General features: G+C 41.1%; 3 protein-coding genes across 6 annotated transcripts in view; 2 read left to right on the top strand and 1 right to left on the bottom strand.

Moving 5' to 3' along the window:
* The window catches only part of cdk17 (cyclin-dependent kinase 17), a 33,151-nt gene extending 19,259 nt beyond the window's left edge, over positions 1–13,892 (top strand). Inside the window, exons 3-17 of the mRNA XM_054752594.1 lie at positions 1,815–1,979; positions 5,992–6,125; positions 7,795–7,920; positions 8,340–8,396; positions 8,522–8,636; positions 8,865–8,959; positions 9,100–9,162; positions 9,283–9,406; positions 9,491–9,611; positions 9,693–9,790; positions 9,878–9,983; positions 11,058–11,100; positions 11,211–11,301; positions 11,380–11,457; positions 13,396–13,892. Of these exons, the coding sequence (XP_054608569.1) occupies positions 1,815–1,979; positions 5,992–6,125; positions 7,795–7,920; positions 8,340–8,396; positions 8,522–8,636; positions 8,865–8,959; positions 9,100–9,162; positions 9,283–9,406; positions 9,491–9,611; positions 9,693–9,790; positions 9,878–9,983; positions 11,058–11,100; positions 11,211–11,301; positions 11,380–11,457; positions 13,396–13,436 (1,457 nt within the window). The 3' untranslated portion in view covers positions 13,437–13,892. The remainder of the gene's footprint in view (positions 1–1,814; positions 1,980–5,991; positions 6,126–7,794; positions 7,921–8,339; positions 8,397–8,521; positions 8,637–8,864; positions 8,960–9,099; positions 9,163–9,282; positions 9,407–9,490; positions 9,612–9,692; positions 9,791–9,877; positions 9,984–11,057; positions 11,101–11,210; positions 11,302–11,379; positions 11,458–13,395) is intronic.
* A 2,862-nt stretch (positions 13,893–16,754) lies between these two features.
* elk3 (ETS transcription factor ELK3) lies at positions 16,755–21,598 on the bottom strand. 2 transcript variants are annotated; one of them, XM_054800859.1, is made up of 6 exons: positions 21,380–21,598; positions 19,269–19,490; positions 18,979–19,202; positions 18,621–18,900; positions 17,919–18,041; positions 16,755–17,791 (listed from the first exon to the last, which is right to left on the bottom strand). In XM_054800859.1, the coding sequence occupies exons 2-6, from the start codon at positions 19,473–19,475 to the stop codon at positions 17,705–17,707; spliced, it is 921 nt and encodes a 306-aa protein (XP_054656834.1). In that variant the 5' UTR covers positions 19,476–19,490; positions 21,380–21,598; the 3' UTR covers positions 16,755–17,704. The 2 variants fall into 2 exon arrangements, with proteins under 2 accessions (XP_054656834.1, XP_054656833.1); XM_054800858.1 differs by having other exon boundaries at positions 18,621–19,202.
* A 404-nt stretch (positions 21,599–22,002) lies between these two features.
* On the top strand, positions 22,003–26,033 carry hcfc2 (host cell factor C2). 3 transcript variants are annotated; one of them, XM_054800843.1, is made up of 16 exons: positions 22,003–22,213; positions 22,628–22,776; positions 22,856–23,016; positions 23,101–23,303; positions 23,381–23,465; positions 23,533–23,636; positions 23,747–23,968; positions 24,057–24,245; positions 24,324–24,382; positions 24,524–24,575; positions 24,678–24,709; positions 24,792–24,920; positions 24,997–25,194; positions 25,342–25,639; positions 25,724–25,793; positions 25,890–26,033. In XM_054800843.1, exons 1-16 carry the CDS (start codon positions 22,054–22,056, stop codon positions 25,897–25,899), a joined length of 2,121 nt encoding a protein of 706 aa, XP_054656818.1. In that variant the 5' UTR covers positions 22,003–22,053; the 3' UTR covers positions 25,900–26,033. The 3 variants fall into 3 exon arrangements, with proteins under 3 accessions (XP_054656818.1, XP_054656817.1, XP_054656816.1); XM_054800842.1 differs by having other exon boundaries at positions 22,856–23,303; positions 24,527–24,575; XM_054800841.1 differs by having other exon boundaries at positions 22,856–23,303.
* The last annotated feature ends 1,201 nt before the right edge of the window (positions 26,034–27,234 follow it).

Raw genomic sequence — 27,234 nt, 5'->3', positions numbered from 1 at the left:
GATAAATACGAAGGAGCCAGACCATTCACCGATTTAAAAACCAAAAGAAGAATTTAAAACTGGATCCTGTAATTAACAGGTAGCCAGTGTAAGGAGGCTAGGACTGGGGTTAAAAATGGTTTGCTTGAGCGATGATTAAATACTTTTCCTCTACATGTCCATTGCAGGAATTTTATGACCACAGAGAGTGCTTTTAGTCGCTCTCCGGGGTCTTTAAATTATGAAACGATGAGTATTATGAAGCGTGAATGAAAACACACTGTGTAAGTGTGTGTGTGCACAACTGGGATGAAGAGCTCTTTATGGAGTTATGTAACAGGAGGAGAAAGAGCAAGGGGGCAACGCTGGTTAAACGCTCACATTTGCATAAACACACACTCAGCTCTTTAAGTGGGGTCAGACAGGAATCTGTCAGCTTAGAGTAGCTAAGACTCAATTTACACTGATGAGCAACAACATCTACACTTGGATTGTTATGTTAAGGTATTGTAACTTGTATGTTTGCATATATACAAGTAGACACTTCCCTTACCTTTGTTACATAACATTGTGCACGGTTTGGCACCACAGAGCATTGCCTTTCCAACCGCCGGTTTTATTTGACACTTTTAAAGTGATTGGCAGGAAGTTGCTGGGATCTGCCAAAATAAACAAACACGCACATCCATCTTTTGCAGAATCTCTGCTACCTCAGTCTGTTTCTTAAACAGGCTGTTTGCTTTCTGTTTGCTTCTGCTTATTTTAAAGAGCCCCTATTTTGATATATTTCAACTATTTTAAGTACATGTGAGAGGTCCCACAATAGTGTATTATCCTAAATTTTCAGCTTGAATGCCTTTCATGTCCTGCTGTTGTGCACTACACATAGCATGAGCTACATTGCTTTTATCAACCTTTATTCACTGAAGAAAAACAAATTGACAGATCTTACAAGCTCGACAAATAGTTGGCAGAGCTTTATTTTGAGATGTGTAGCAAAGCCTGCTTTTTTTTTTTTTACAAAGCTGTTATCTGTGACGTGATGGCCGTATACATCTCATCTAGCTAGGTGCGAGTTAGAGAATCATGTTCATGCCGGAGCATGTGGAGCAAAAAAGTGAGGGAGATGATAAGATTTTCTCACTATGTTTGATGGTCATAAACAGGCTCTTGGGACACAAAATACTGTTGTAAATATAAAAATCTATTTTGCATCATAGGGGCCCCTTAACTCATTCAACACCAAAGACATATTTATACGTTTTTGTAAACCCGAACGGCCGATCTCAAAGAAGTATTTACATGTCTTACGTTTTTTTTGTGCGAGAGGCAAAAAGAAGCGATGGCGCAATTGCACACTAAAATGTTACTTATAGAGCAGTTTTAAGCAGTTTAGGCCATAAAGGTGGCAGAAGTGCATTTGATAAGAGCTCGGCACGAATCTTTTGCATGTAAAAACACACTTGACAGTAAGGAGGAAGTCTAATCGGGAGTCTAATCTTTTTTTTAGGTAGGTTCCATGTTTATGTTAACACAATATTCTGTATGCCTTGAAGAATCTGTCAAAATCGTCTAAAATGGCCGGTACTGAAGGGGTTGTCTTTTGAAAAATGGCTGGGATTGAAAGAGTTAAATCACTTCTTCAGCAGACTGCACAACCTTTTAACTGAGCTACAAAGACACTTGGTCCTTCATCTGAACTGTACCGATTTAAAAAAAAAAAAAAAAAAAAAAAAAAAGTTTAAAAAATCTCAGCATGCATTAAAAATGAAATATTCTGCAAGTGTGATGCAACAGCTGAAACAGAACCTGTAACTGTCCTTGTTTCCTTTCAGAGCCCTTCATGAGGAATGGCCGCCCTCCAACCTCCCACAGCATGCACTCCTTCCTGCACCAGTACACAGGCTCCTTCAAGAAGCCACCGCTTCGACGACCGCACAGTGTCATCGGCGGCACCCTGGGGTCCTTCATGTCCATACCACGCAATGGCAGTCGCTTGGGTGAGGCAGGCACACATGCACGCACACGCACACACACACGCACACACACACACACACACACACAGAAAGTGGAAGTGGCTTGGTTGGGGAACAGATGGCATCTGAATCTGGTGACAAACAGGAAAAGTGTCACGGCTGTGAGATTTCCGTCTTCCTACCCGGATATTTTCAGGGCACCTCCCACCTTTGCCCTGACTGGGTTTCAGATGGCGCTTGTGTGAAGTGATTCATCACAACCGAGGTGTAACATTGTGTCTATAATCCCGACAGTCGGAAGCGAGAAGCTGTCAACATGATGAAACAGCCTCTCACTTTGAGTGGAGGTGTGGGGCAACCCGGAAGCCTCTGACATGAATATGTTGGACTTGAAGTGCCGTGGTTATCGGTTGTCAAAGCTGCTTTCGTCACTGTTGATTTCACTGGGACTCAAACCACACACCCTCATCATAATTGAGTGCCTTTGGTTCACCAATAAAGCGACCACCAAGCGACAAACCAAACGATACATTTTGAACAAAACTTGACAATGCGCCTCCTCATACCTAGTCCAGAGACCATATAACACTAAAACTCCATGACCCTCATACTCCACAAACAGGAATTTAAGTAAGATTAAATGCCCAAAATCAAGGTGAAAAATACTTATTTCTGACTAACAAGATATTTTTTCTCACCAGGCACTTTCTATGTTAGACCAATATGCTATACATACTGAAATCTGAATACTACTTCTTAGTATAAAGAAAATAATCCTATAAACAGAACAAGAAATTACCTGTTTCAAGCATTTTGGCAAGTTTTCTTGTTCAAATAAGCAAACTGTTCTATAACAGTAAGAAAAAATATCTTGTTAGTTTTTTTGGACCTTGATTTCAGACATTTCATGTTTTTGTAGTGTAGTCCTACAAAAAATCCACTGATCCATATTCAGTCTTTCATTATGTGCAAGCAGACATATTTGTGCATGGTTCTATTGTAGGACCTCGCTTTGGACCCTAGCCCAGATGCAGGAATGTGAATATAAAAACAGGGCACTTGAGCAGGACAAAGGTGCACCATAATCACATTGTCCATCCATCCATTCTCTATGCTGTTATCCTCATTAGGGTCGGGGGGGTATGCTGGAGCCTATCCCAGCTGGCTTCGAGCGAGAGGCGGGACTGGTCGCCAGCCAATTGCAGGGCACACACAGACAAACAAACATTTACACTCACATTCTTACCTAAGGACAATTTAGAGTCGCCAACATGCATGTTTTTATAATGTGGGAGGAAACCGGAGTACCCGGAGAAAACCCATGCACGCACGGAGAATGTGCAAACTCCACACAGAGATGCCCAAGCGGAGATTCGAACCCTTGTCTTCCCGATCTCCTGACTGTGTGTCCAACATGCTAAGCACTCGGCCACCGTGCGGCCCTATTCACATTGTGATTAAGTATAAAGAATTTGATGTTGGTGGAACATTGCAATGGTGTTGCATGGGGCTAGTTTGTTTGTGTGGTTGGACGTGAAGGACTTGCAGGGGCAGGGCAGGGGTGTCCAAAGCGTGGGCCAGGCACCATTTTCGGCCCCCTGCTCTTTTTTTTTTTATTGGCCCTCTGCATATTCTAAAAATGATTCATAAAATATTAGTATTTCACTTTCAGCTTTCCCTGTCAGTGGTCGCCACAGTGAGTCAATCCGATGAATGGTTTTTGCTTTGTTTTTACAAATGTGTGAATAATGTGTCATAAAAGATATGAAAAGCAGGAGCTGATGGAGTCATACATATGTGGATGTGAAACTAAGGAGGTTGAAAGTGAAAGGATAGTGAGACATGTGGAGGTGATATAAAAAAAGAGGCTGCAAAAAGCTCAAAATATAAGCGATGAGAGAAGTGAAAGGGAGGGGTTTTTTAAAGTGGTGAAATAAACATGTAAATGAGCGTCACAGAAGTGACAAAAATGGAACATTTTCAGTGAAGTAGAAGAAAGAAAGTAGGGTAAGATTTGTTGTCTGCACAGTGGCAGACTACAGAAGCTTCTTAGCAAGGAATTTGGAAGAACAACACCCTCACCTTTATAGTTACAATATGTAAACTGTAGCAAGCATGAAACTATTATCAGACAAATGCCCCAGCTGCCTCAATGCACCTGTTGATCTAAATACGATAATAAAAAGACATCCCAGAAACCTAGCAGGATGTGAGAAGGAAACTTCCCAGTATTATTGGTATGGTATGGTTTCTTTGTTTTTGTATTTAACCCTACCCTTTTCTCCATGTCTATTTTTGATTGTTCATTCCTACCACATCTTTTACATGATGACATTCACGATCTTTCGCTTGTTCACTTCCTGTGTTTAAATGTCACCATCTTCTATTTAAAGAGAAAAGAATGGAGAATGTGTTGGAATGGGTAGGTGGCTTATGCAGTGATGAAGGAAAACATGTTGAAAAGTAAAATACTAATAAGCAAATAGGAGTAAAAAGAAAAAACAACTGTATATAGCTTGTGTAATGCTAAAGGAAAACACATTGGTGTCATGTGTCCTTGGCCATCCCATTTTAGACATTTATGTTGTGTGGAATTTCTGGAATTCTTGGCTGTATTTCCATCATCCCTTTGTGCCATTTCATTTTAAGCCTTTCATTAGTCCTCCACACGTACAGTTCGTTCAATGTTTTGGCGTAGCTGACCTGAGTGAAAATGAACCATGTTTTCTACTATTTCCTGGAAATATAACTGTGCTGTAATTTAGAAACTGGTTCACCCGCAATTGAATTTGTGTACTAATTTTAGGTTGTGGAGCTGAGGGCATCATTTGATTTGGGTGTGCATGCACCAACTATTTATCTGGAATTCTGCTTTTCCTTGGCATTCTTGCATATTTAGTGGTTATACAGTGACATTGTGAAGTTGCATAACATGTGTTTCACTTAAAGACATGCTTGCACTACCACCTGTAGACTACAGATCAACTGTAAAAGAGACATCTCCACCACCGCTGGAATGAGCAGCATTTGTAGGAATAATCAGGATATTTGAAAATAAAACAATTGAGTCTTTATTCTTCACTTTACTTTACTTTAGTCTTTTTATGATGACTGAGAGCTGCTACTCAGTTGTGGTCTCTTACTAACTATTTGTGTATGTGTGTGTATTTACGGGGGGGGGGGAGGTAAAGGGGTTTGTCCATGTGGTGACTTTTATTTGCATTTTTTGCTGCTGCTGTGTTTTGCAAGCTGTGGTAGTTTTGGGGGATGTGGTGCAGAGTTTGTTCTCCACTTACAAGGTTACAAGGGCCTGGTGGAGGGATGTGGAGAAATAAATACTGGCAGTGTTGTATGAATCATATTTGAATCACATTGAAGCACATTTTTCATCTGTGTTAACTTTGTGTGGATATCAGAATTACTTTCACCTGTTAAAAATTGTGGGGTCATATACCGAGTGTACTTAAGTATCTAATATACCGAAGTACATTGTCAAGAACCCTAGTATCCATTATAGGACACCCCTTTGGGTTGTGCTCAAATGCTTTGGAAGACATGTTAATATACAGTACATGTAATACAGATATCCTCAAAGTTTGATAATCATTCGACTTGTGGGCAATTAGTTGCTAGATCACACTGATTTTTTTCAACCAATCTTTCTCAGACATGGTGAGTTGGCAAACCACCCTAAAATGATGTATTATTATGTATCTATGTATTTGTTCTAGGAGTTGTTTAGAAGAAGAACTTGGCTTCTCTCCTTCATTGGAGCCAGAGCCCATAATTGCAGTTTGGCAGTGCGCCCAGTGCATTGTGGGTGTTAAGGGATTTCTACTTTATGAGCAAAAATAAATCACACCGCCACTTTCTGTCTCAATTTTCATTTTATCAATTTGTTTACGGCCTAGAAAGCACGTTTTTACTGTGGTGTTAAAGGCAGTCTTCACTCTCTATTGGTCATGAAAGTCAAGTTACAGGTTATGCGTATTGTAAATAATAGAGATTGTACGTGTGTGTGTATGTTCCATTTTAGACATTGTGCATGAGAACCTGAAGATGGGATCAGATGGGGAAAGCGACCAGGCGTCAGGGACGTCGTCTGATGAGGTTCAGTCCCCAACAGGGGTCTGTCTGAGGAACAGAGTCCACCGGCGAATCTCCATGGAGGTAATCTTGTCCCATCGACATAAAACACACACACAGCTCTACAGCAACTGGAGAAAAGACATGTTTATGGTCTAGCCTTTCCCCTCTCTCCTTCTCATCTGCTCATCACCGCCTCCCCCCTGAGTCTCATGGGACCTGGTGGGTGTTCTCTTTGCCTTCTAATGGCCTCTCGCTGTCTGGGTGTCATGATACCGATATCAGTGCTGCTCCCTCCGGACCATGGCGGCGGAGGGTTATAATTAAAAAGAAAGCATGATGGGATACATGTAGTCTATGTTCCTTCTGCTAGGATGTATAAAAGGCTATATTATAATCATGTTTGGTTGCAGTTGCAGTTTTGAGTTGAAGTCCACACATTCATATATTCGATAACGATGAGAAACATGTGCTCTATGTTGGTGTTATGCTATGTTAAAGCCTTCTGCTCTGTATTCAGACCGTCCTAAAATATGAGCCATGAAGGGGGTGTTTTGCGCATATTGTTCCCGGTGGAATGCTGAGCTTGGAGGCCTCCTGCCCCCTACTGGCAGACCACAGACAAAGGCAGCATCTGCATGGGATCGAATCTTTTAAGGAACCCACTATATACGTTGCAAGACCCCCTGCAAATGCCAAAAAATTGAAATAATGGATATATTTTTGATACTCTTGACCCTATAATATACCTCTCACAGTTATTAAAATACATTTTAAATTCAGTTTTACACACATTTTAAATTCAGTTTTACACATTAAGAAACAATTGCAGGCATACAGTATTGCACTTACAAAATGTGCAGTTACACAACATTACATCTTATCAAAGCATCTTCCTGCTGGGAAATTTGAGTGAATAAACTTGTTAGTTGGTGCCCTCAGCTGGATTTATAGCTGCAGCACTTTTTTCAGAAATGTAAATAAAATACTAACATGATCTGTGGTCTGATTACTTTCTTCACCAGTTTATAAACTATAATGAATGTAAGTGATTGGAGTACATTACATTTTAACAGCAATTTAACAAAGTTACATTACAAAGCGAGCAATACACGTACTGCACATCAACTTTCTTGAGGCCTTCCTTTCAACTTTGACCCCAGAAGGCTTTTACCATCCCACTAGATTCCAAAAACAAGCTATACAATGTAATAGTATCCCAGGCAATGCCAAAAAGAAAATGAGTGCCATGATCCACATTATAGAAGATATGAGAATGATAGTGAAGATAAAAGAGTAGCTTCTTTGTTGCAGGGTCTTTAATCCAATTTGAAAGACCGCAGCAAACAAGCTTCACAGTTACATAATATGATCAGCTTCTTTCTTTAAAAATAATTTAGGCAAAAGATGCGATGAGCAAAGCGTTACAAAACTTCAAAGCACGTACAATAACCTCTCTCTATTTTTACTCTCCTCACTCTCGTTTGTCTGCATTTTATTATCAGTAGACTTTTGATTCATTTTGATCTCAGAATAGATCCCATCAGTCATATGCAACAGTCAGATGGGATGTGTAGGTTGTTGTTGTGCAAGTGTTCATATGACGGGTGTGTGGCTTGTGAATGAATAAGGCCTACAAACACCGTTGTGATCACATGTAGTGGACAAGGGAGGATTCAGTCTTGCATTTATATAGATTGTAAAGACATTTGAAGGGAAAACACATAGATATCTGTGTGTCTTTATCTTTTAGGACCTCAACAAGCGCCTGTCGCTGCCTGCTGACATCCGAATTCCCGACGGCTACCTGGAGAAGCTGCAGCTCACCAGCCCGCCCTTCGATCAGCCACTCAGCCGCCGCTCACGCCGAGCATCGCTGGTACGTATTTGTGTGTGTGTGTGTGTGTGTGTGTGTGTGTGCCAACTTTATAGCCCTGCAGCGCTCACAGCACTGGCAACAGACTGTGCCAGTTGCCATGGCAACTGGCCCAACGTGAGCCTGAGATATATTAATCTGGAGTCACAAGTGCTTTGCATTGTTTAACCAGTCACAGATGATCATCATCAGATGCAAAAAGACGTCCGATAAAGCTGTTGTGTGCATTCTCCTTTTGATAGACTGATAGATTAAACCAGGAGCTACATACATTACATAACTATACAGTACCGGTATATACTGTATTATTCCCATTAGGCTAGAAAGGCAGTGCTCTATCAAGGAGGTTTTCCCTGAAATATAGTTACATGTTTTTTTATGTAAGTGAAATACAATTTTATGTCTTCATGATCTTTTCACAGTCGGAGATTGGTTTTGGCAAGTTGGAGACCTACATTAAGCTGGACAAACTGGGCGAGGTGAGGAAAGACACTTACTCAACTCAGTGTGCTAGCAAACCGCTATTTAAGTTACATTCTATCATCAGACCAACCCAACCGCAGCTCTACTTTTAACACGTTAATTATGTTTATTGTCCATCAAGGGAACATACGCTACAGTATTTAAAGGACGCAGTAAGCTGACAGACAACCTCGTGGCCCTGAAGGAGATCCGGTTGGAGCACGAGGAGGGAGCTCCATGCACTGCTATAAGAGAAGGTCATTCACTTTTATCTTGTTTTTTTTATCATTCACAAAATAGGTTAGGATTTGGTGCAATATTAAACGCTTCAGAATCTGCTGTGAACCAGGTTACTTTAAGGGTGCTGCAAATATCACAAAAATAACATATTATTAATTAATTACAATGATATTCAATATGGGTCACACCACAATGCAGTTGTTTGTTGTATTTTTTTTACTTACTCTTTATTTTTTTTTTTGCAGTATCGTTACTGAAGGACCTGAAACACGCCAATATTGTGACGTTACACGACATTGTCCACACCGACAAGAGCCTCACGCTCGTGTTTGAGTACCTGGTAAGGGTCTGCTATTTGTAGATGGGCAACTAAGCCTTTTTTACCCACAGTTGCAAAAGGCTATGTGTTTATTATTCAAAGTTCTTTAATTGAGTTTGTCACAAATGATCAATTCAAATTCATGCCTGTGTTTTTTGCAGGATAAGGATCTGAAGCAGTACATGGATGATTGTGGAAACATAATGAGCATGCACAATGTGAAGGTGAGAGTAACCTAATCATTTAAATAGGAGATTTGTCTTTTGTCCCTCTCTAACACCTTGTTTCTCCTCTTTTCTAAGCTTAATTCACTTGTAATGACATACTATGTCCTTTTATTTCAGGTCTTCTTGTTCCAAATTTTGCGTGGACTGTCGTATTGTCACAAGAGGAAAGTTCTCCACAGGGACCTGAAGCCCCAGAACCTCCTCATCAATGAGAAAGGAGAGCTTAAACTGGCTGATTTTGGTGAGGGGGGTTCCAAAATGTTGCATTCTGTTTGATTTATTTTCATTATTCTGATTTCTGTTGGTGTCTTTGGTGGGCCGACAGGTCTTGCAAGGGCAAAGTCAGTCCCGACGAAAACGTACTCCAACGAGGTGGTGACTCTTTGGTACCGGCCTCCTGATGTTCTGCTGGGATCGTCCGAGTATTCAACACAGATTGACATGTGGTAAGAACCTATTTGACATTGCAAAGGGATAAAAGCTTATCGAAAATATCACCACCAGTGTTTGTTTGTGTGTGTTTATAGGGGTGTTGGCTGTATATTTTATGAGATGGCTGCAGGTCGGCCGCTATTCCCCGGCTCCACAGTGGAGGATGAGCTCCATCTCATCTTCAGGTTACTTGGTGAGATCCAAAATGTGTTGCGCTAAATTAATCCAGTCATTTGAAGCCCAGCAATGTCTGATTGGCTAAATGTTTTTATGACTGCAGGCACACCGACAGAAGAGAACTGGCCGGGAATATCTTCTGTCGAGGAGTTCAAATCCTACAATTTCCCCAAATACAAACCTCAGCCATTCATCAACCACGCTCCCAGGTATTGCACTGAAGATATTTTCTTTGGCTTCAACATGAGGTTAAGGTTGTCCACATACAGTCATGTGAAAAAATTTGAATACCGCACAGAACACCCCTACGGGTTTTGGTCAAATTTCAATCGAATGCATGCAAGCATGCACGTAATACAGATATCCTCAAAGTTTTATTATCATTAGACAAATGGTCAATGCTCAAGTCCAACCTGTGGCGTTTTGCTTGATGGCGGCCATGTTTATCAAAGAAACTGGCTTGAATTTTACAGACATGTGCTTGTCACTCCCCTAAAGGTGTGTAGCAGATTTTGTGGTGATTCGAAACACCCTAAAGCTACAGTGGGTGTTTTGTAGAGCACATTGAACTGTGTGAGAAATTTCAAGTCAATCCAGTTTACGGGGTCAAACTTTGGGCTTTAATAGCAGTGCCACCTTTTGGTGTATTTGTTTTGGTGTATTTGTGTGTGTAGCGCTTCAGGAGAAGAAGGATAGCTTACACAAACAAATACGGGGATAGGGTGTCCTAATCTATTCACCTGATAGTACACAGGAATAAAAAAAAAATCCCACTTTGGTGTCAAGAAGTGACATAAAAATGTGCTTGCTAGCTGTCAAAGAAAAAGCTAACCCTTTTTAGGAGATCATGCCTCTGTCCTAGAAAAAGCTGTTTCTCCCCTTTTTATACATAAGGAAAATTGTCCAAAAATTAATCTTGGATATTAACAGAAGAAATGCACCGTGTAATACAGAAATAGAAATATTACCAATACTCTGGTGTACAGAGTCTAAAATTACAGCTTTTATTTATTGATTTACCAGGGCAACAGGGAAATATAGGGCAAAACCTGAGCTTCACATGATGTCTAAACATATGTTTAGAAGCAGTACCAGCATAGATGGACCTTGCGTAATGATAACTTGCCTTTGTGAGCACGTGAGTGTGTTGCTCAGGAAGTAAATCCTGTGCAACATTGTGGACACAGCTGTCCATGTCCTTCCTCTATAGGAAGCCTGCTCCTTCCCATCAGCCTTTGCAGCAGGAACCAGTAAGCTGTCACTATGTCTGTTTTCTCTTTCAGACTGGATGGCGAAGGCATTGAACTGTTGCTGGCTTTCCTCAGAGTGAGTGTTTTCCAAGCAAAATATTACAAATGGAATGAATGGCCCTGTACAGTCCATTCAGTGGACACGAGTGCTCTGGTTACAAGTTTACTGCTCATTTTTCTTCACAGTACGAATCCAAGAAGAGGATCTCAGCTGAAGAGGCGATGAAACATTCCTACTTCAGGCATCTCGGGATGAGAGTTCACACGCTGCCTGAGAGTGAGCACACACGCATGCACACACCCACACACCGAGGGCTGAAGGAAAACACTGTTTGACATGTTTGCTCTCTTTCAGGTGTCTCCATATTCACATTAAAGGAGGTGCAGCTGCAGAGAGACCCGGGTTACAGGAACGCTTCATACCCGGAGTCAGGTGCTCCTATTTGCTGTACTCATTCAGTAAAGAGAACTGTCTAACACAATGGTTGTCAAACTTCTTACCACACAAAAGCTTAGAATAGCTTAGAATATGTAGTGTATACTCGCATTTAAATTGGCTTGTGGCGTATGAGGCGAGTTAAACAAACAACGAAAAATGTCATTTGCATTGGTATTATTTCATATGCACAGTGGCACCTGCTTAATTCGACACCAACTGTCGCCAACACACCTATGTCAAACAACTCATTACTAGCGTGTTCTTATTATTACTAAAAAGTACCACTTTAAGTCGCCGTTGAGGTGCATGGCCTTTTTTGGCATAAAATTAGAGACGGGGGCTTAGGGGTCGTTTCTATGAACAGTGGGTCCGTTTATGTCAACATGTGTTGTAGTTTTGTTAACGTCATCATTATCGTTAAGCAGCGTGAAGCGACAACACTGGAATGGTTACTGGCTAGTTCAGGGGTCGGCAACCTTTACAATCAAAGGAGACATTTTGCCCCCTCGACCACTAAAAAAAATTGTCTGGAGCCACAAAACATATCAGCTTATAAACAGTTTTCATCTTTCTTAATTTTACCTGTTACAGCAATAGAATAAACGAACACAAGTGCAGCCTGCTTGTGTAATGGATGCCAACTAGTAGGGTTGTGATAGTACGTTGGTTAACCTCGCTACCTGACACCTCAAGAATTGTGCTGCACAGTGACTTGACAGCCTGCTCCTTTTAGCTCGCGGGCTAACGCTGCTCGACTTATCTATCTCGTCAGTGCACTTATGTGGTCGCAGGGATGACAACAGTTAGACATGTAGGCCTACTTTGAAATAAATTACTATTTTCAGAAAATGTTGAGTGCTTGTTTTGAAAATTTCTTTCAACGTTTTTTGTTGTTTCTCTATCAATCATATAGATAAGCCAGCATCGTGGGCAAAGAAAACAAAGGAATTGTTCCAAGCAGAATTCAAAACTCTATTTTCTTCAAGGATGTTTCTCTTTTGGCGGGATATATGAGTGGTTAGCTTACCGCGGAGGGAAAAGACGTCTGTTACCTCTCAACGAACGCAGGCAGGCAAAAAAACCCAAACCCTCCTGTCCTCGCACACATCCAATCAGCAGTCAGAACTCAGCCAGAGAAAGTCCTAGAGAAAGTTGCATATTTTTAACTCTTTTCAAAAATGCGCCTTTTCCCCACTTGAGTGTTTAAAAAATATTTAAGCATTGTGAAGGGAGCCACAACAAGGAAGCTGAAGAGCAGCATGCAGTTAAACAGCATTAAAACGTGCACGCAGTGACTTGCTGTTTAGTGCGAAGTAAGCTTCAAAATAAAAGCATGGAAGTAGTAACCTGGATTCTACTACAGGAACTAACAAAATGCATCCATTAATTTTTTTTTTTTTTTTTTTTTTAGTTAGCCACCGGAAGAAAGATTTGCACATATACGAAAGATTTGTTGTCATTGCAGTCAAGACATACAACGAAATTACCGCAGCAGCTCTGCTACATAAGAGTTTAAAACACCTAAACGGAAGATTCAAAATAATAATATGCAAAAATGGAGGTAAACTATAACAAAAAACCTGCCATGGGTTCAAATATCCTTTATTATCACCCAGTACACTTATGTCTCTGAAGTCTTAAGTAAATGTGCAAGCAATGATTAGTTTGGGTTTTGATTTCGGATATGTCAACAACCGCTTATGTTGATGTCAGTTAGCAATTCCGAGGGGTGTCGAGATAGATGGGTTCCACTGTATATAAATATACTTTTACAATTTTATTTATTCTTTTTTTTGTAATTTAAAAAAATCTCTGGTATTCCTGAGTACCACTAGATGGCGCATGTGTACCACCAGTGGTACTCACACAGCAGTTCAAGAAGAAATAATCTAACATGTTGGGCGGATAATTGGAAACCTTCTATGCTTCCAGGGAATGGCAAGATCAACCGGCGGCAGAGCATGCTCTTCTAATGTAGAGGAAAGACACCCACATCATCACTCTCTACCTGACCAACCTCTCTCGCATGAAGCCCTCACGGTGACCCCCACCCTTCCTGTTCTACCCACACACACTCATTCACATGCACACACCCCTCTTAAACGACAATGTTAGGTTGGGGATTCTGTTTATTTATTGACAACGGGGAGGGGGGGGGAGGGGGGTTTGTTTGCTGCTAAATTACTACTGTATGTATTTAACACACCCTACGTGTGTGAGCGCGTGTGTGCATGTAATGTGAAGTTGAGCCGCCATGCACAGGTGAGCAGTCAGTAAAGATTGCTGGGTTTTTTTTGTCTCGATTAAGATTCTCCTAATTGATTCTGTTTTAGAATTCCACAGAGTTCATGTTCAGGCTGTGACTCAAGTTCGAGAGACACCATTCGCTTTTATTTATATGTGTGTGTGTGTGTATATATATATATATATACACATATACTGTATATATATATATATATATATATATATATATATATATATATATACACACACACATATATATATATACACATATACTGTATATATATATATACATATATATATATATATATATATAATGTGTATGCACACAGCATATACTGTATATATATATATATATATATATATATATATATACATACACATATATGTGTGTGTGTATATATATAGTGTATATATATTTATACAGAGAAAATATATACACATGTATATATGTATTGATTTGATGATTTATTTGTCTATTTGACTGAAGACTTTACAGCATTTCCAGGTCTTAGTTTCCTAGTTTCTTGTTTTTTTGTTGACAGTTCTGGTTCTACCAAGGAGTATTAGGACCACAAAAAACTCATAGGAATACGAGGAAAAAAGTCATAATGCTATACAAGAATAAATAAATGACATTTTAGTAAGTGAATGTGAAAAATATATGATAAATAAATAAATAGATGGTACTAATATAACAAATTATGAAAGCAAGGTATATTCTTTTAATATTACTTTATTGTCTTAAAATTAGGACTTTTTCTCATAATGTTCCCCTTTTTGTAATATTGTGCCTTCATTCTGATACATTTGTGACTTTTTTTCATAAACTTGTGGTTCTTCTCTCATAATATGGGAAGATCTGGGTTTGAGATCTGGGTTTGAATCTCCGTTGGGCATCTCTGTGTGGAGTTTGCATGTTCTGCCCGTGTGTGCGTGGGTGTTCTCCGGCAACCAGTTCAGGGTGTACCCTGCCTCTCGCCCAAAGTCAGCTGGGGTAGGCTCCAGCATACCTGCAACCCTAGTGAGTATAAGCGGCATAGAAGATGGATGGATCGACGTTCCAACGTTTTTCTCTTAATATTGCAACTTTACTCTGGAAAAATGACAACATTTTCCTCCTAGTGTTATGACTTCATTCTCTATCATTTAGGCTTTATTCTTGTAGTTATGACTTTTTTCTCGTACATCTATGACTTTATTCTGGTCATATTATTTTTAATTACAGTGTGGCCCTAATACTCCTTCCTACTGGCTCAGGTTTGCGACCAAGTGAGGATGTTTTTGGCAAGTAAGCAGGAAATCTATAAGAAAGCAGTGGGGCGGAACAAGGAAGTCAAGTCAGCCAACTTCCTATGGGATGTTACTGTTTTTTAATAGAAAATTCACACAACACTTTCTCGCTCTCAGTAAGTTTGTGTTTAACTTGCACTTTTTTAAGAAGATGATATTGGAAGGTGTTGGCAGAGTTTACCCAACAGTATTAAGAGGTGTTCTCTACATCTGTGAACCTACAGTGTCAATGTGGCATGGCATAGTCGGGATTGAGGGGGAGTAGCGGGGCTTCTCCACCCAACCCAATATTGTAGTCACATTTCCAAGTGCACATTGTATATTCCAATGGATGTGCTTTGCTGTGTTTGCAACCAACGGTGATGCTACAATCTCATTTCCCGCAAATCTCGTCGCACTCTTGCTTGGCATTCCTGCAGTTTGTATTTTTCCAGTAGATTATCCAGCAAATACAGGAGACTATTTATCTAAGAACTTTTTTTAAAAAGGCAGCGAGACCAAGTCATGCACTCACAGTAGCAAACAAATAGCAGAGTGTAAAAAAATACAATGACTCCTGGAATGTATTGAGACTGAGCAGAGTTACTTTACTGTGTTTCTTCATACTGATAGAGTACAAGAACAGTGCAGTAATGACTACTACCACTTGTTGTTTGCAGCTAATGGTGTACTAATCTGTAAGCACACTGTATTTGTCCTTATGAAATAGATGAAACTATATGGCAAAGTGAAGTATTTTTTCTACAAATAAATCTGGTTGGTGTTATAGCCATATTGTTTCAAATAATGCAACAATTATTTTGTCAATTTTTTTTGGGGGGGGGGGCACACATATTAATGGTCATCACCACAAATGAGAGAACGGCGAAGGTGAGGTTGTGTAAACTGCAAACTTTCATGATGTCTGTATTTTGACACGAACCGCAGTGACGTGCATGATAGGAGATTTCTACAATGGCGTTATTTATCAGTGTAAACATTTTCAAATGTATGAATGTCCTGACTTTGACCATGTCTGAAAGTGTGTGTGCGCGCGCGCGCGTGTGTGTGTGTGTGTGTGTACGTACTATATGTGCGCCTGCTGCATGGACGGCCTGCTGTGTTTTGTGAACAACCTCTTGGAAACACTGAGCTGCCGGCTAACAGTTGGTGTGTGACTCTTTTTACTGGAATTATTTATTTCTCATAACCATTGGAATTAAATTGAATCTGTTTCATAATCAGTCTGTGCAGCATTTTCTTTTTTAACAGTTGTGATTTACTGGAACATCACATTTTATATAACATTTTTTAAAGTATATATCATATTTTCACATATTTAAACTGTACCAAAATATTACACCTGTCAATCATGCAAAACTATAATCACCATGACAACATTTTTTTTTATAAATAAATGATTACTTAAGGTTCTAGCTATGGGCCACATGGGCAATTTACCAGGGTGGCATTCTCCAAGGGGCGCCGCGAGGGTGGAAAGAACAAAAAATATTTAGTAATGCTCAGCGCTCATCATATCCTCATCAAGTCGGCGCATATGTGGGGCAGATGGGCGCCCCCAACCAGTAGCAACTCGCAACTTGTATCAACTCCCTGCTCAAACGTGGTCAAACGTCCACCACGGGATGTGGAACAAGGTAAAAAACAAAATTACTACAGTATTTGCTAAAAAATAAAACATTTAATTGAAAATATTATATTAATTATATCGGAGACCAAGAGTCTCAAACATGTAATTTCACCACAAAAATGTAAATAAAAAGGAGGGTATTGTGAGTCGATATTATAATTTAATACATTTTTTTAACAATTGTCTTTGTACAGAAAAACAAGTAGTGGGTGGTGGGTGGGTGTGTTTGTGGGCGGCACAGCTTCGGTCCGCTCGGGGCGTCATTCAAGCCACAACCGCCAATTCAACGACAGTCAAATATGAACATTACATGCTGTCAGTGTAGATCAGGGGTCACCAACGTTTTTTCTTGCGAGAGCTACTTTTAGAAAATGAAAATGGCCAGGAGCTACTCATTTTTGTAGAAATGATTTTCATACCTTATTTCAACCCAAACAGATCAAATATGCTTGTTTTACCAAAACAGTCACAAAATGCTGGTATCCACAACTCACATTTTATGTTTCAGAATACTTTTCTTTCTAGTGTCTCACATTATTAACTGAAAACCTGAATGAAAAGCAGGCCTGCGGGCACCTCATGTGGTCGTGGGGGGCACCACGTTGGTGACCCCTGGTGTAGATGTTGTCAGTGGCCACTAGGGGTCAACAAAATCAAATTGCGACACCAATTTAAATTGCAGATGTTTTACTGCTGCTTGAATTCTGCACACACAAACAATTTAGAAAACCATTCCTGTATAAAAAATAAGCATTTAAAATTCTGTATCATGATGACATTCTAAAATATTTACTTATAGCATAGAAGGCACTGCAGATATAAAGCATGAGAAATGTGATAGAAACCTTAAATCTTGTACAGTCATCAGTTTTTCCAGGTCACTTAACTGGTTTATAAACGCAGTTGCGTCAAATAGTTCAATTTTGTTCCCATTTTAAGCATATAAATTATTTAAATGATGATAATGTATTATCTGAAGCGTGCCGGCTTACATTTCCATTTTCTTTAGGCACATTAAGCTGATGTAGGCTTTAAAACAGAAGAAGAAAAAAACAACGATTTTGCCCCAGTTCGCCTTCAGCAGGACTTGTGTGAGGAAGAGGAGAGCAGCAAAGGAGCATCCACATTGGGCAAAGGAATTGGTCCATTTAACAGGGTGGGAAACTACAGGACATTTTCACAACAACAGCAAAGTCAGTACATACCACAAAAAAGACATCTACATCTTATATGATGCAACAATTGGACAATTTGAACCTCTATTGAGGCATTTTGTCAAGGTGTAGTTTACCTGAAAGAGGGGGGCGTGGCTATGTAGGTGGGCTGGACTTGTAGGTCCCCCCTGACTCAAGCTGGACCAGAAGTGGTGGATGTTGGAGAGCAAAGAAGGACTGAGCAGTAGAGCAGATGGAGTCTGCACAGACAAAAAAACAGAGGGTAAATACATTAAGATGGAAAGCTGGTGTTTATTTTGGCATCAAGAACAAACATAGCCATTTTGTAGCTTATGGCTGCAGCATAAACCAGCGCCTGATTTGGTATCACCCATTCACTGCTTGGAGGTAACCAGGAAAGGGAGCAGCTAATTGAGTCCAATTGATGTGCAGCCTAAAAAGACATCCGTAGAAATCAAAACAGGAAAAGGACGACTTTTGCTAAGTTTGTAAATATTTCAGTATAACTACTAAATCACCACATTTTCAGTTACCTGACTGGCTTTTCACAAGGCCGTGCTCACTTGTTTGCTCATATTTCTCAACAAAAGTTCCTTTATTTTACGCGGGAGGGTACCATTGCTCAGTCTGCGTCAGTGTCTGTTTGGTCAATGTGCCGTTGCCAGTAAATCACAAGCTTCTGGAACATATGGCTTCACTTACAAACCTCCTCCCCTCTTTGCAATCACCTCTCACCATTTCCTCTTCCTGTGAGTGTAACTTTCCAACTACCACACGCTCCCCCTGCATGGATACAAGTGTTCCACAACAATTTGTACCTGTGCACTGAGGAAGGCAGGAGTCAAGGACCCAGAGGGAAGTGCTGGGCTTTTGAGTGCGATGGATACAAGATCACTTCCTGTCAGGCCGAAGGAGGGAGAGGAGATTTCCAGGTCTGTGCGTTTCCTGAATTTGGAACTTTTGCTGTTAATGCTCTGTGACCTCTCTCGTTCCCTCTGACCAGATGACAGGTTCAAAGGTAGAGCATCCTGATGGGACTGGTCAGTCTCTTTATGGATGGGGCTTTTTGGCATGGAGGATGCCTGGCGAGGAGACAGCCTGGAAGAATGGTAGGTTTCCGTCAAGGTTGTCGGAGGTGTGGAAGAGAGGGAGGAAGGGTGGCGGTTGGTGACGAACCGGATGACCGTGGAGCTGTCGTCATGGCAATCATGTCTAGCCTCTGTCTTGATTGAGCTGGTACAGAGGTACTGTCGTCTCCCTTCCTCAGGCTCCGCCTCAGATGACACACAATCATCACCGCTCCGCCCAGACTCCACGGGAGCAGGGTCCATCTTCAGAATATCCGGGAACGACACAAACTTGTAGACAAACTTCTGGCCTATCACTTTTTTGATGATGTTCTGTAAACGGAACAAGAAGTGAACCTTAATTCTACTGCGTTCTAATGCCAAAAGCAGATTGTTTACCTTATCGTAGTAGTAACGCAGAGCTCGGCTCAGCTTGTCATAGTTCATGTTGGTCTTGTTCTTTCTTAGTCCCCACAGCTTGGCCACCTCTTCTGACTTGAGCAGCTTAAACTCGCCATCGTTGGACGTCCAGCAGATGAGATGTCTGTGGCTTTGGTCGAGCAGCAGCTGCAGGAGGAACTGCCAGAGCGTGCTGGAGCTCTCCATGTCGGTACTGGTGATCTGAACAGAATCATAAACACAACTACTGTCGGGAATCATCACTCACTCATGATTGTACATGTACAGTATATGTCTACAATAACCAGGTCTACTCTTCTCTCCAAAGCTACATTTATCATCACTAATATTTCAAGTACCGGTAAGTGTTGGTCCCATTGATAGTGATAGCGCTACACCGGTGGTATTACCATGATTCCTTATTTCCTCAAATTGTTTCTTTTACCATGCCCCAAATAATTATCTCCCACTTGAGTAAATACATGCTGCACCAAAACCCCAAAATTATATGAATGATGTGATGAATAGATATTTATCCTAAATGTTATGTATTATTTTGAAGCAGTATCATTATGAATTTGTTAAAAACACGCAAATAATTACTAAGCTCCCCTATTATGCAAAATTGACTTTCTGATGTGTGTATATGGCCACCAGCTTTGTGGAAAAAAACCAAAACCGGCTTCACGACACATCTTAAACAAAAGCCTGGAGCACTGCCAGCTATCCATCAGTCAGCTACGGACATGGGAACGGTAAGTTGAATCGGGTCCCCAAGCCATTATTTTAGGAAATACAGTCCACCAATAGTCCTATAATCATCCCGCCCACATCAATCTCAACAGTTTGTATTCTAGTTTTCTGTTCAAGGTGTTTTGTTTTGTTGTATATGTTTGGAAAATGCATACAGACAGCTGCACAGAGTGAATATTAATGTCCTGTTATTGCCATTACTTTAGCCCTTGATAACATCTCTGTGCCCACTGTGTGGGTTGGTCTCCATGGTAGTAAAGTGTGATGGTGGTCAGCTGCCTTATGTTGTGCTGGTCTGACTGGCTTGTTTACCTGACTAGCTTTGCTTTCAGCTCAAGTGATTACTACCAAACCTTAGTTGGCGACAACTACATCCAATTTGTAACCATGCCCACAGTGACAGAAACACTCATGCAAACCACAGGAGGTTGAATATTACCCAGATAAGAATATCAATTATCAGATCATCCCGAAAATAAAGGTGCTGCAAGTAATCCTGTGTTGCTTTTTCGTGTACAGTGCAAAGTGATGGAACTAGAACTTAAATGAGGACTTCGTGTCATTCAGCATCACGGGCGTCTTCCCAGGAATAAAGAAGGTAGGACTTCCTGTCACTGAGAAACAACACACAGACACACACACACACACACACACAATGTATTTATGTGGTCTTGCCACACTTGACAGTTTAGAGGATGATTTATGGCTTTTCAGCATAAAAGTCTGGTCACTGGTTGGATCGTCAAAGCTGTGTGTCATGCAGAGGAAGTTTCCTACATCATGTGATGCATATTAAAGATCCTCCTATACCAGTGGTTGTCAATTATTTTCTGTCTTGCCCCCCCCCTTACTCCCGGCCTCTCACGCCGCCTCTGACAGTTCACCGCGCCCCCCAGCGGGGCCCACCCCACTTTTTGAGAAGCACTGTCCTACACACACACGCACACGCGCACACACACACACGCACACACACACACACACACACACACACATTGTGTCCAGGTACACTACAAACCAAATAAAAGTTTCAAATACTGACTTTCTATTCGGTCAACGGTGAACATGTTTAATATCTGTAGGTTTAGAAGCACAATATATTACTTTTTCTGTTTTGCGCCGATGACGTTCAATCCGGAAGCAAGGTCCAGACACACCAAGACACACAACTGCCTTTTTTTCCATGCTACCTCAGTCTTAAGTTAATATTTCATATACAGACATGGAAAGTGTCTACTGCCACTGCATGAATGTCGTTTTACCCATGATGCCACTTGAACCTGATAAAAATAAAGTATTTTTCTGATGTTACGCATTTATAACATATATAAAAGTTGTAATTAGAAAGAAAGTGCGCCTACCCTGCTTACGGCGCGGCGCTCCTCCTCCGTCCGTTCGTGTGCGTGTACAGTCCTAAAGTGTCTTGTGTTGTGGCTCCATGCTGCTGTCTGAAAGTGGATCCGCAGCTTTTTTTTTCTCTGCTACCACAGAGCAGGAAGTCGGGACGCGCAGACGGACATCGGGCGCACTTCCTCTGGCGCATTATTCCTGTCCGTGTAAACGCACGCACACACATTGGACACCGCTCAGCTGCATGACGTCATTCATTCGCTTCCTGCTCACCGGGATGGGTTCCTGTTACAAGCACCAGTCTTCTAAAGTTTGTAAATGTGTATGTATTTATATAAAAAGTTTATAAGACTGTAAAAATGTCATTATCTCAATCGACCAGACATCTTATTAGACGAAAGAGTTCTAGGTGGGACCATAAGTATTTCTTTCGGAACATGAAAAACAAATAGAACTCAAACATTTTGTCAGCATCTTGGTGACTCTATTAATGTATATAATTTATTCCAAAGTCAGTCGTTTCCAAGGTAACCTTTTTATAGGGACAAATAACAAAAATGACAAACAAGTGAGGTATCTGTTTGTTTTTCAAGCTCTTTGGTTGAACTTCCGGTTGCAGCCTTGGCCCCGCCCATCTTTGAAACGTCAACAGCGCCAAATTTCAGCCTCTCTGTTTAACTGGAAAATGTCCACCGAGGAGCCTCAATGGAGAAAAGTCCATACTATTACAGGTGTAATCCCGCGTTCCAGACACGGACACAGGGCAGTAGCCATTCGGGAGCTGATCGTAGTGTTCGGAGGTGGAAACGAAGGGATAGCAGAGGACCTCCATGTTTACAACACTGGTATGCTAACATTAGCATTACGCTAGTTTTCTGGTTAGCGGGTAATGTTTTTAGCATTAGCAATTGCGAAAAATGTCACAAAAGATAACAAGTTATTTGCATTATATCCAGTGAAGGCCCTCTAATGCTGGATAGAGTTAAACCTTTTTTACTTTATATCTGAGATCAAGTTATCGAAGTTTTAAATATTAAAACGGAAGAGGTGCGCTCACAACAACTTTACTTCAGTTTAAACCAGGCGTGACCAAAGTGAGGCTATATGTGTGTCTGTATGATGCCCTTGATGGAAAAAGGTTTGGTCACCCCTGATTTTAACAGTGTCAATTGTACATTGTGGAGGGAATTCACTCTCAAATGTAACGGTTTTAATTTAGGTGATGTAAACTTCTTATTGTATTGTACTGTTTATTACAGTCTCAAAGCAGTGGTTTCTGCCTGCTGTGAGGGGAGACATCCCACCTGGCTGTGCTGCCCATGGTTTAGTCTGTGAGGGCACTCGTATACTGGTCTTTGGTGGCATGGTGGAGTATGGAAAATACTCCAACAGCCTCTACGAACTTCAGGTAATGCTTTGCTATGAGTTCAAACCAGGCTTACAGTCTCTAGTAACACACATACTACGTTAAAATTGTGATTTGATAGGCTAACAGATGGCTTTGGAAAAAATTGAAGCCCAAAGCACCTAAGAATGGCTTGCCCCCATGCCCTCGTATCGGACACAGCTTCACACTTTTGGGTAACAGATGCTACGTGTTTGGGGGGCTGTCTAATGTTAGCGAGGATCCCAATGGAAATGTCCCACGGTACTGGGCACACTTTCTAAAGTTGTTCATAATTGATGTTATTAAAAAAATACACCAACCACGATCTGTACGTTGCTGTGGAAGGTACATGGATGACCTTTATGAGTTGGAGCTGCAGTCGGTATCGGGCACAAGAGGCTGGAGCATCCCAGAGACAAAAGGGGGTGGTCCTACAGCACGGGAGTCCCACACTGCTGTTGCCTATGTTGGTCTTGGCTCTCCAAAGCTTTTTATCTTTGGAGGAATGCAAGGCCGCCGGTTAGATGACCTCTGGCAGCTTGACCTCAGTAGGTTTATTATATTCGGCCCATCCGATATACTGATTCATTATGTGTTCATCGCACAGTCCTTCTTCCTTCCTCAGACACAATGATGTGGTCAGTTCCTGATACTAGTGGTTCCACACCACTACCCAGAAGCCTTCACTCTGCCACTGTAATTGGAAACAAGTAAGGCCACTGGCTTTAACTGTAATAATCCTCCCATGTACTGACACCCGACTCTGTTTGTCTGCAGAATGTTTGTTTTTGGTGGCTGGATTCCTGTTCCTGAGTCAGAGAAGCAAAATGCATCAGGAATTAAATGGATTTGCACGAATTCCTTAAGTGTTCTTAACTTAGGTAAGTATTTCTCCCTTCAAATATCCATCAATAGAACATGTAGCCACGGTTAACAAAATGTCAAACAAGTGCTTAGGGTGCATATGATGACTTTACACACTGGATTCCAGACACTATGAGTTGGCAGCACCTGGGCCCAGAATACGATGACATTGGGTCCCAGCTGCACAGGTCCCAGAGTGACAACCAGAATGCCAGCAGACCCAAAGCCAGGGCTGGACACTGCACCGCTGCTGTCGGATCCAGGATCTACGTTTGGAGCGGCAGAGATAGTTACCATAAGAACTTGAGCTACCAAGTCTGCTGCAAGGACCTTTGGTACCTGGAGACAGGTGAGAGGCAGATGACAATGTGAAGTAATAGTACTCTGATGGAATTTAATGTGCAATATCTTTTTTTTGTTGTTTTATGCGTTTTCAGATCGACCTTCCTCCGCAGATGCTGTGATGCTGATCAAATCCACTGTCAGCATGCTCCATGTGGCATGGCGCCCTCTGTCTGCAGCAGACTGTTACCTCCTCCAGATTCAGCCTGTGAGTTCCGCAGGGGCCGAGCCGCAAGCCAAACAGGTTGATTCGACTGCAACAGCTGGAGAGAGAAAAGATAAAGGTACGCAGGGACAAATTAAATTGCATATATACTTGTAGATAAAGATAAAGCATTTTAAACATTTATGCTTGTACTCAGATGTCCAGTCCTCTCAAAGTGAATGCAACACTGCAGAACAAGAAAATACTTCATTGCAGGTATTTGACGCATCTTTAAAGCCAATGATTTTATTATTTTAAGCTAAAAAAGTCTGTGCGTATGCAATGAATGAATGAATGTTGTTGGATGGTTATTGTATTATTGTGGATTTTCTCTCAATATTGCATGATGGCTCAAAGCAGGATGGCAGTCCAGTGAAATCTTCCAATAGCCAAGTAGACCCCCAAGAAGGTGCGATCAGCATCTTAGTTCACAGACATGGGACATGTATAAATCATGACTTAACCTAACAGCGACAGATTCAGTATTGTCCATTTGCTTTCCCTCTGACAGAAAAACGTGCAGCTGAGAAGACAACACACCAGGTCAGATGTATTCCTGAAATGTCATTTTTATCTCGTGTGTTTCTGTGAGATTTGTGAGAAAACAAAGTGTCATCTTTTGCAGAATCCAGAGGAAGCACCGTGGTTTGACGTTGGGGTGTTCAAAACCCTCTTTTCTGAGGTCCAGTACTACTATCTGCCTGCTGAGAACCACCAGGTGATCCTCAGCGGTCGGTCTTCCATTGCAAAAGAAGTAAATATAATCACAGTGATGATCATCAAGTGAACATATAGAGAATATGCTATTAATGGACTCTGGTGTTTTACAGTCCTTTCCTCAGAGGAAGCTTCCAGGCCCTCTGGACTACCAGGACAGAGAGAAGAAGGAGCTGACTCCAGGTCAGAGGTACAGGTTTAGAGTGGCAGGCATCAACTGCTTGGGCCAAGGTGACTTCAGCCCAGTCAGCGAGTTCAAGACTTGTCAGCATGGCTTTCCTGGAGCGCCGTCTGCTGTCAAGATAACCAAGGTAATACATAAAGGAAACTACTGGTACCAAAGTGACAAATGAAGGAAATGGCATTGAAAATCTCATGCGATATAGTTGTACTTTCTAATTTATTGGGGGGTTTTCCCCTATATTATATTGTTTTTCTTTAATCTTCTTTTAACCCAGGCCAACGATTTAGTCTACATCACATGGGAAGCTCCTCCCTCTCCATCAGGCCGCATCCTGGAGTATTCCATGTACATGGCAGTGAAGAAAAGCCGCTCTTCCAGTTCTGAGGGTCCTGGCCAGTTGGCGTTCATCCGAATCTACCGCGGCACCAAGATGTCCTGCACGGTCAGCTCTAATCAGCTGGACAACGCCCACATCGACTGCTCCGCCTCCAGCCGCCCGGCTCTCGTCTTTCGCATTGCCGCCAAAAACGAGCAGGGCTACGGCCCAGCGACACAGATCCGCTGGATTCAAGGTGGGAGCGGACAAAGCCACATCGACATCTGCTTTTTATTGTGGCATCAACTTTGATTCCAACTCCTGTTTGTGTTCTTTTCAGATCCTTTTAAAGTGCGAGCTGGATCGAAGGCAGACGTTTGTGCTGCTGATGACCCCGATGCTGCTGACAGGTGAACAAGCAAACCACATACTCATTCTTGTGTATTTTCTTGTGTATTCTTTGTGTATTTTCTTTTTTCCTTAACTTTTTTCCCTCTGTTTTACAGCTCCAGCTGAAAATATTACAAAGAATATTAGAATGCGACTGCCCGCTGGAAATCAAGCAATATACAACAGTACATTTATGTGTGCTATAGTTTATTTTTTTGCTAATTTATTTTTTGTATTTAAATATTCCTTGTACATATGTTCAAAAATTAAATTTCTGACAATTTCATTGTAAAATAATGCACCAAATAACTTCTATGATGTTTTTTTTTCTATGTTATGTTCTTCTGTTGTTTTATGACACTTGTTATTTTAGCATGGAGCAATTTAAATAATGCTGCTGCGCAGTGTCACTATTTGTTTCATGTTCATCTCCAGTGTTCTTTAGAGCAGTGTTTCCTAACCTTTTTCGTCTTGTGTACCTCGGAGCCTTTTTGTGACACCATGAGTATCATACGTGTCCTTAATTCTCCAAAAGTATAATGTAACATGACTGTTATGATTTTTGGCTCAGCTGTGTCACAGGTTATTGTCTCCCTGTGGAAACTAGTTGTAGCGCACACGTTCCATTTTATTTATTGTCTGGCTTGCAGGAAAACTGCACTTAAAAAAATGTTGCCCATCATCTGCGATCTGTATGTGAGACATGAACACATGTCTTTCTCTTTTCTGTGCATTCTAAAGATATGAAAACAGCTAAAAAGGCTTATTTAAGAATGCACAAAATGGGAAATATTCCACTTATAAAGCCTTCTGTAAAAAAAAAAAACTGTGACGTGCATATTAACCAAACTACAGCGACATTGTTATTATTATTATCATTATTAACATTAACATTGTTACGCCAATCGAACTACGTATTGACAACTGGCCACACCACACTCGCTAGCGACTAGTTTCACCACACAATCGCCCGCAGTGTGTCAGCGCCACGCTCAGAGTGCCTCAGACCACTACCAAAAGGTAACGTTATATATTTGGACTGCTGCTACTGCTGCTGTTTTTATTTTTCAGTTTGGAAAAGTTAATGCTAGGTGTAGGCTTTCTTTTCTATGGAGTGATGTGAAATCAATGCGCCCAAGAAGATGTTCTGGTAATGCTTAAAAGGACAAAAAATACGACAAATTACTGTAAGTATTACGTAATCATAAATGTACCTGATACTACATGGTTACAGCATGTATAGAAAACCATAAAACCTTTTTGGAGGTGTTTTAATAGCGGGCTTTGTAGGTGGCATAAATGTGTCCCATTACATGCAGTAATGAGCTGTCTCTTTTTATGTGTTTTTATATCTTTAGAACGCACAGAAAAGATAAAGACGTGTGTTCATGCCTCACATAAGTATTGTGGATGATGAGCAAAAAACTGTTTTCCTTTAATACGAAATGACGGAGAATATTT

The sequence above is a fragment of the Dunckerocampus dactyliophorus genome, chromosome 15, assembly GCF_027744805.1.
Source record: "Dunckerocampus dactyliophorus isolate RoL2022-P2 chromosome 15, RoL_Ddac_1.1, whole genome shotgun sequence".
NCBI lineage: Eukaryota > Metazoa > Chordata > Actinopteri > Syngnathiformes > Syngnathidae > Dunckerocampus > Dunckerocampus dactyliophorus.
The sequence above is the reverse complement of the archived record's forward strand: the minus strand, read 5'-3'. Positions and strand labels throughout refer to the sequence as shown.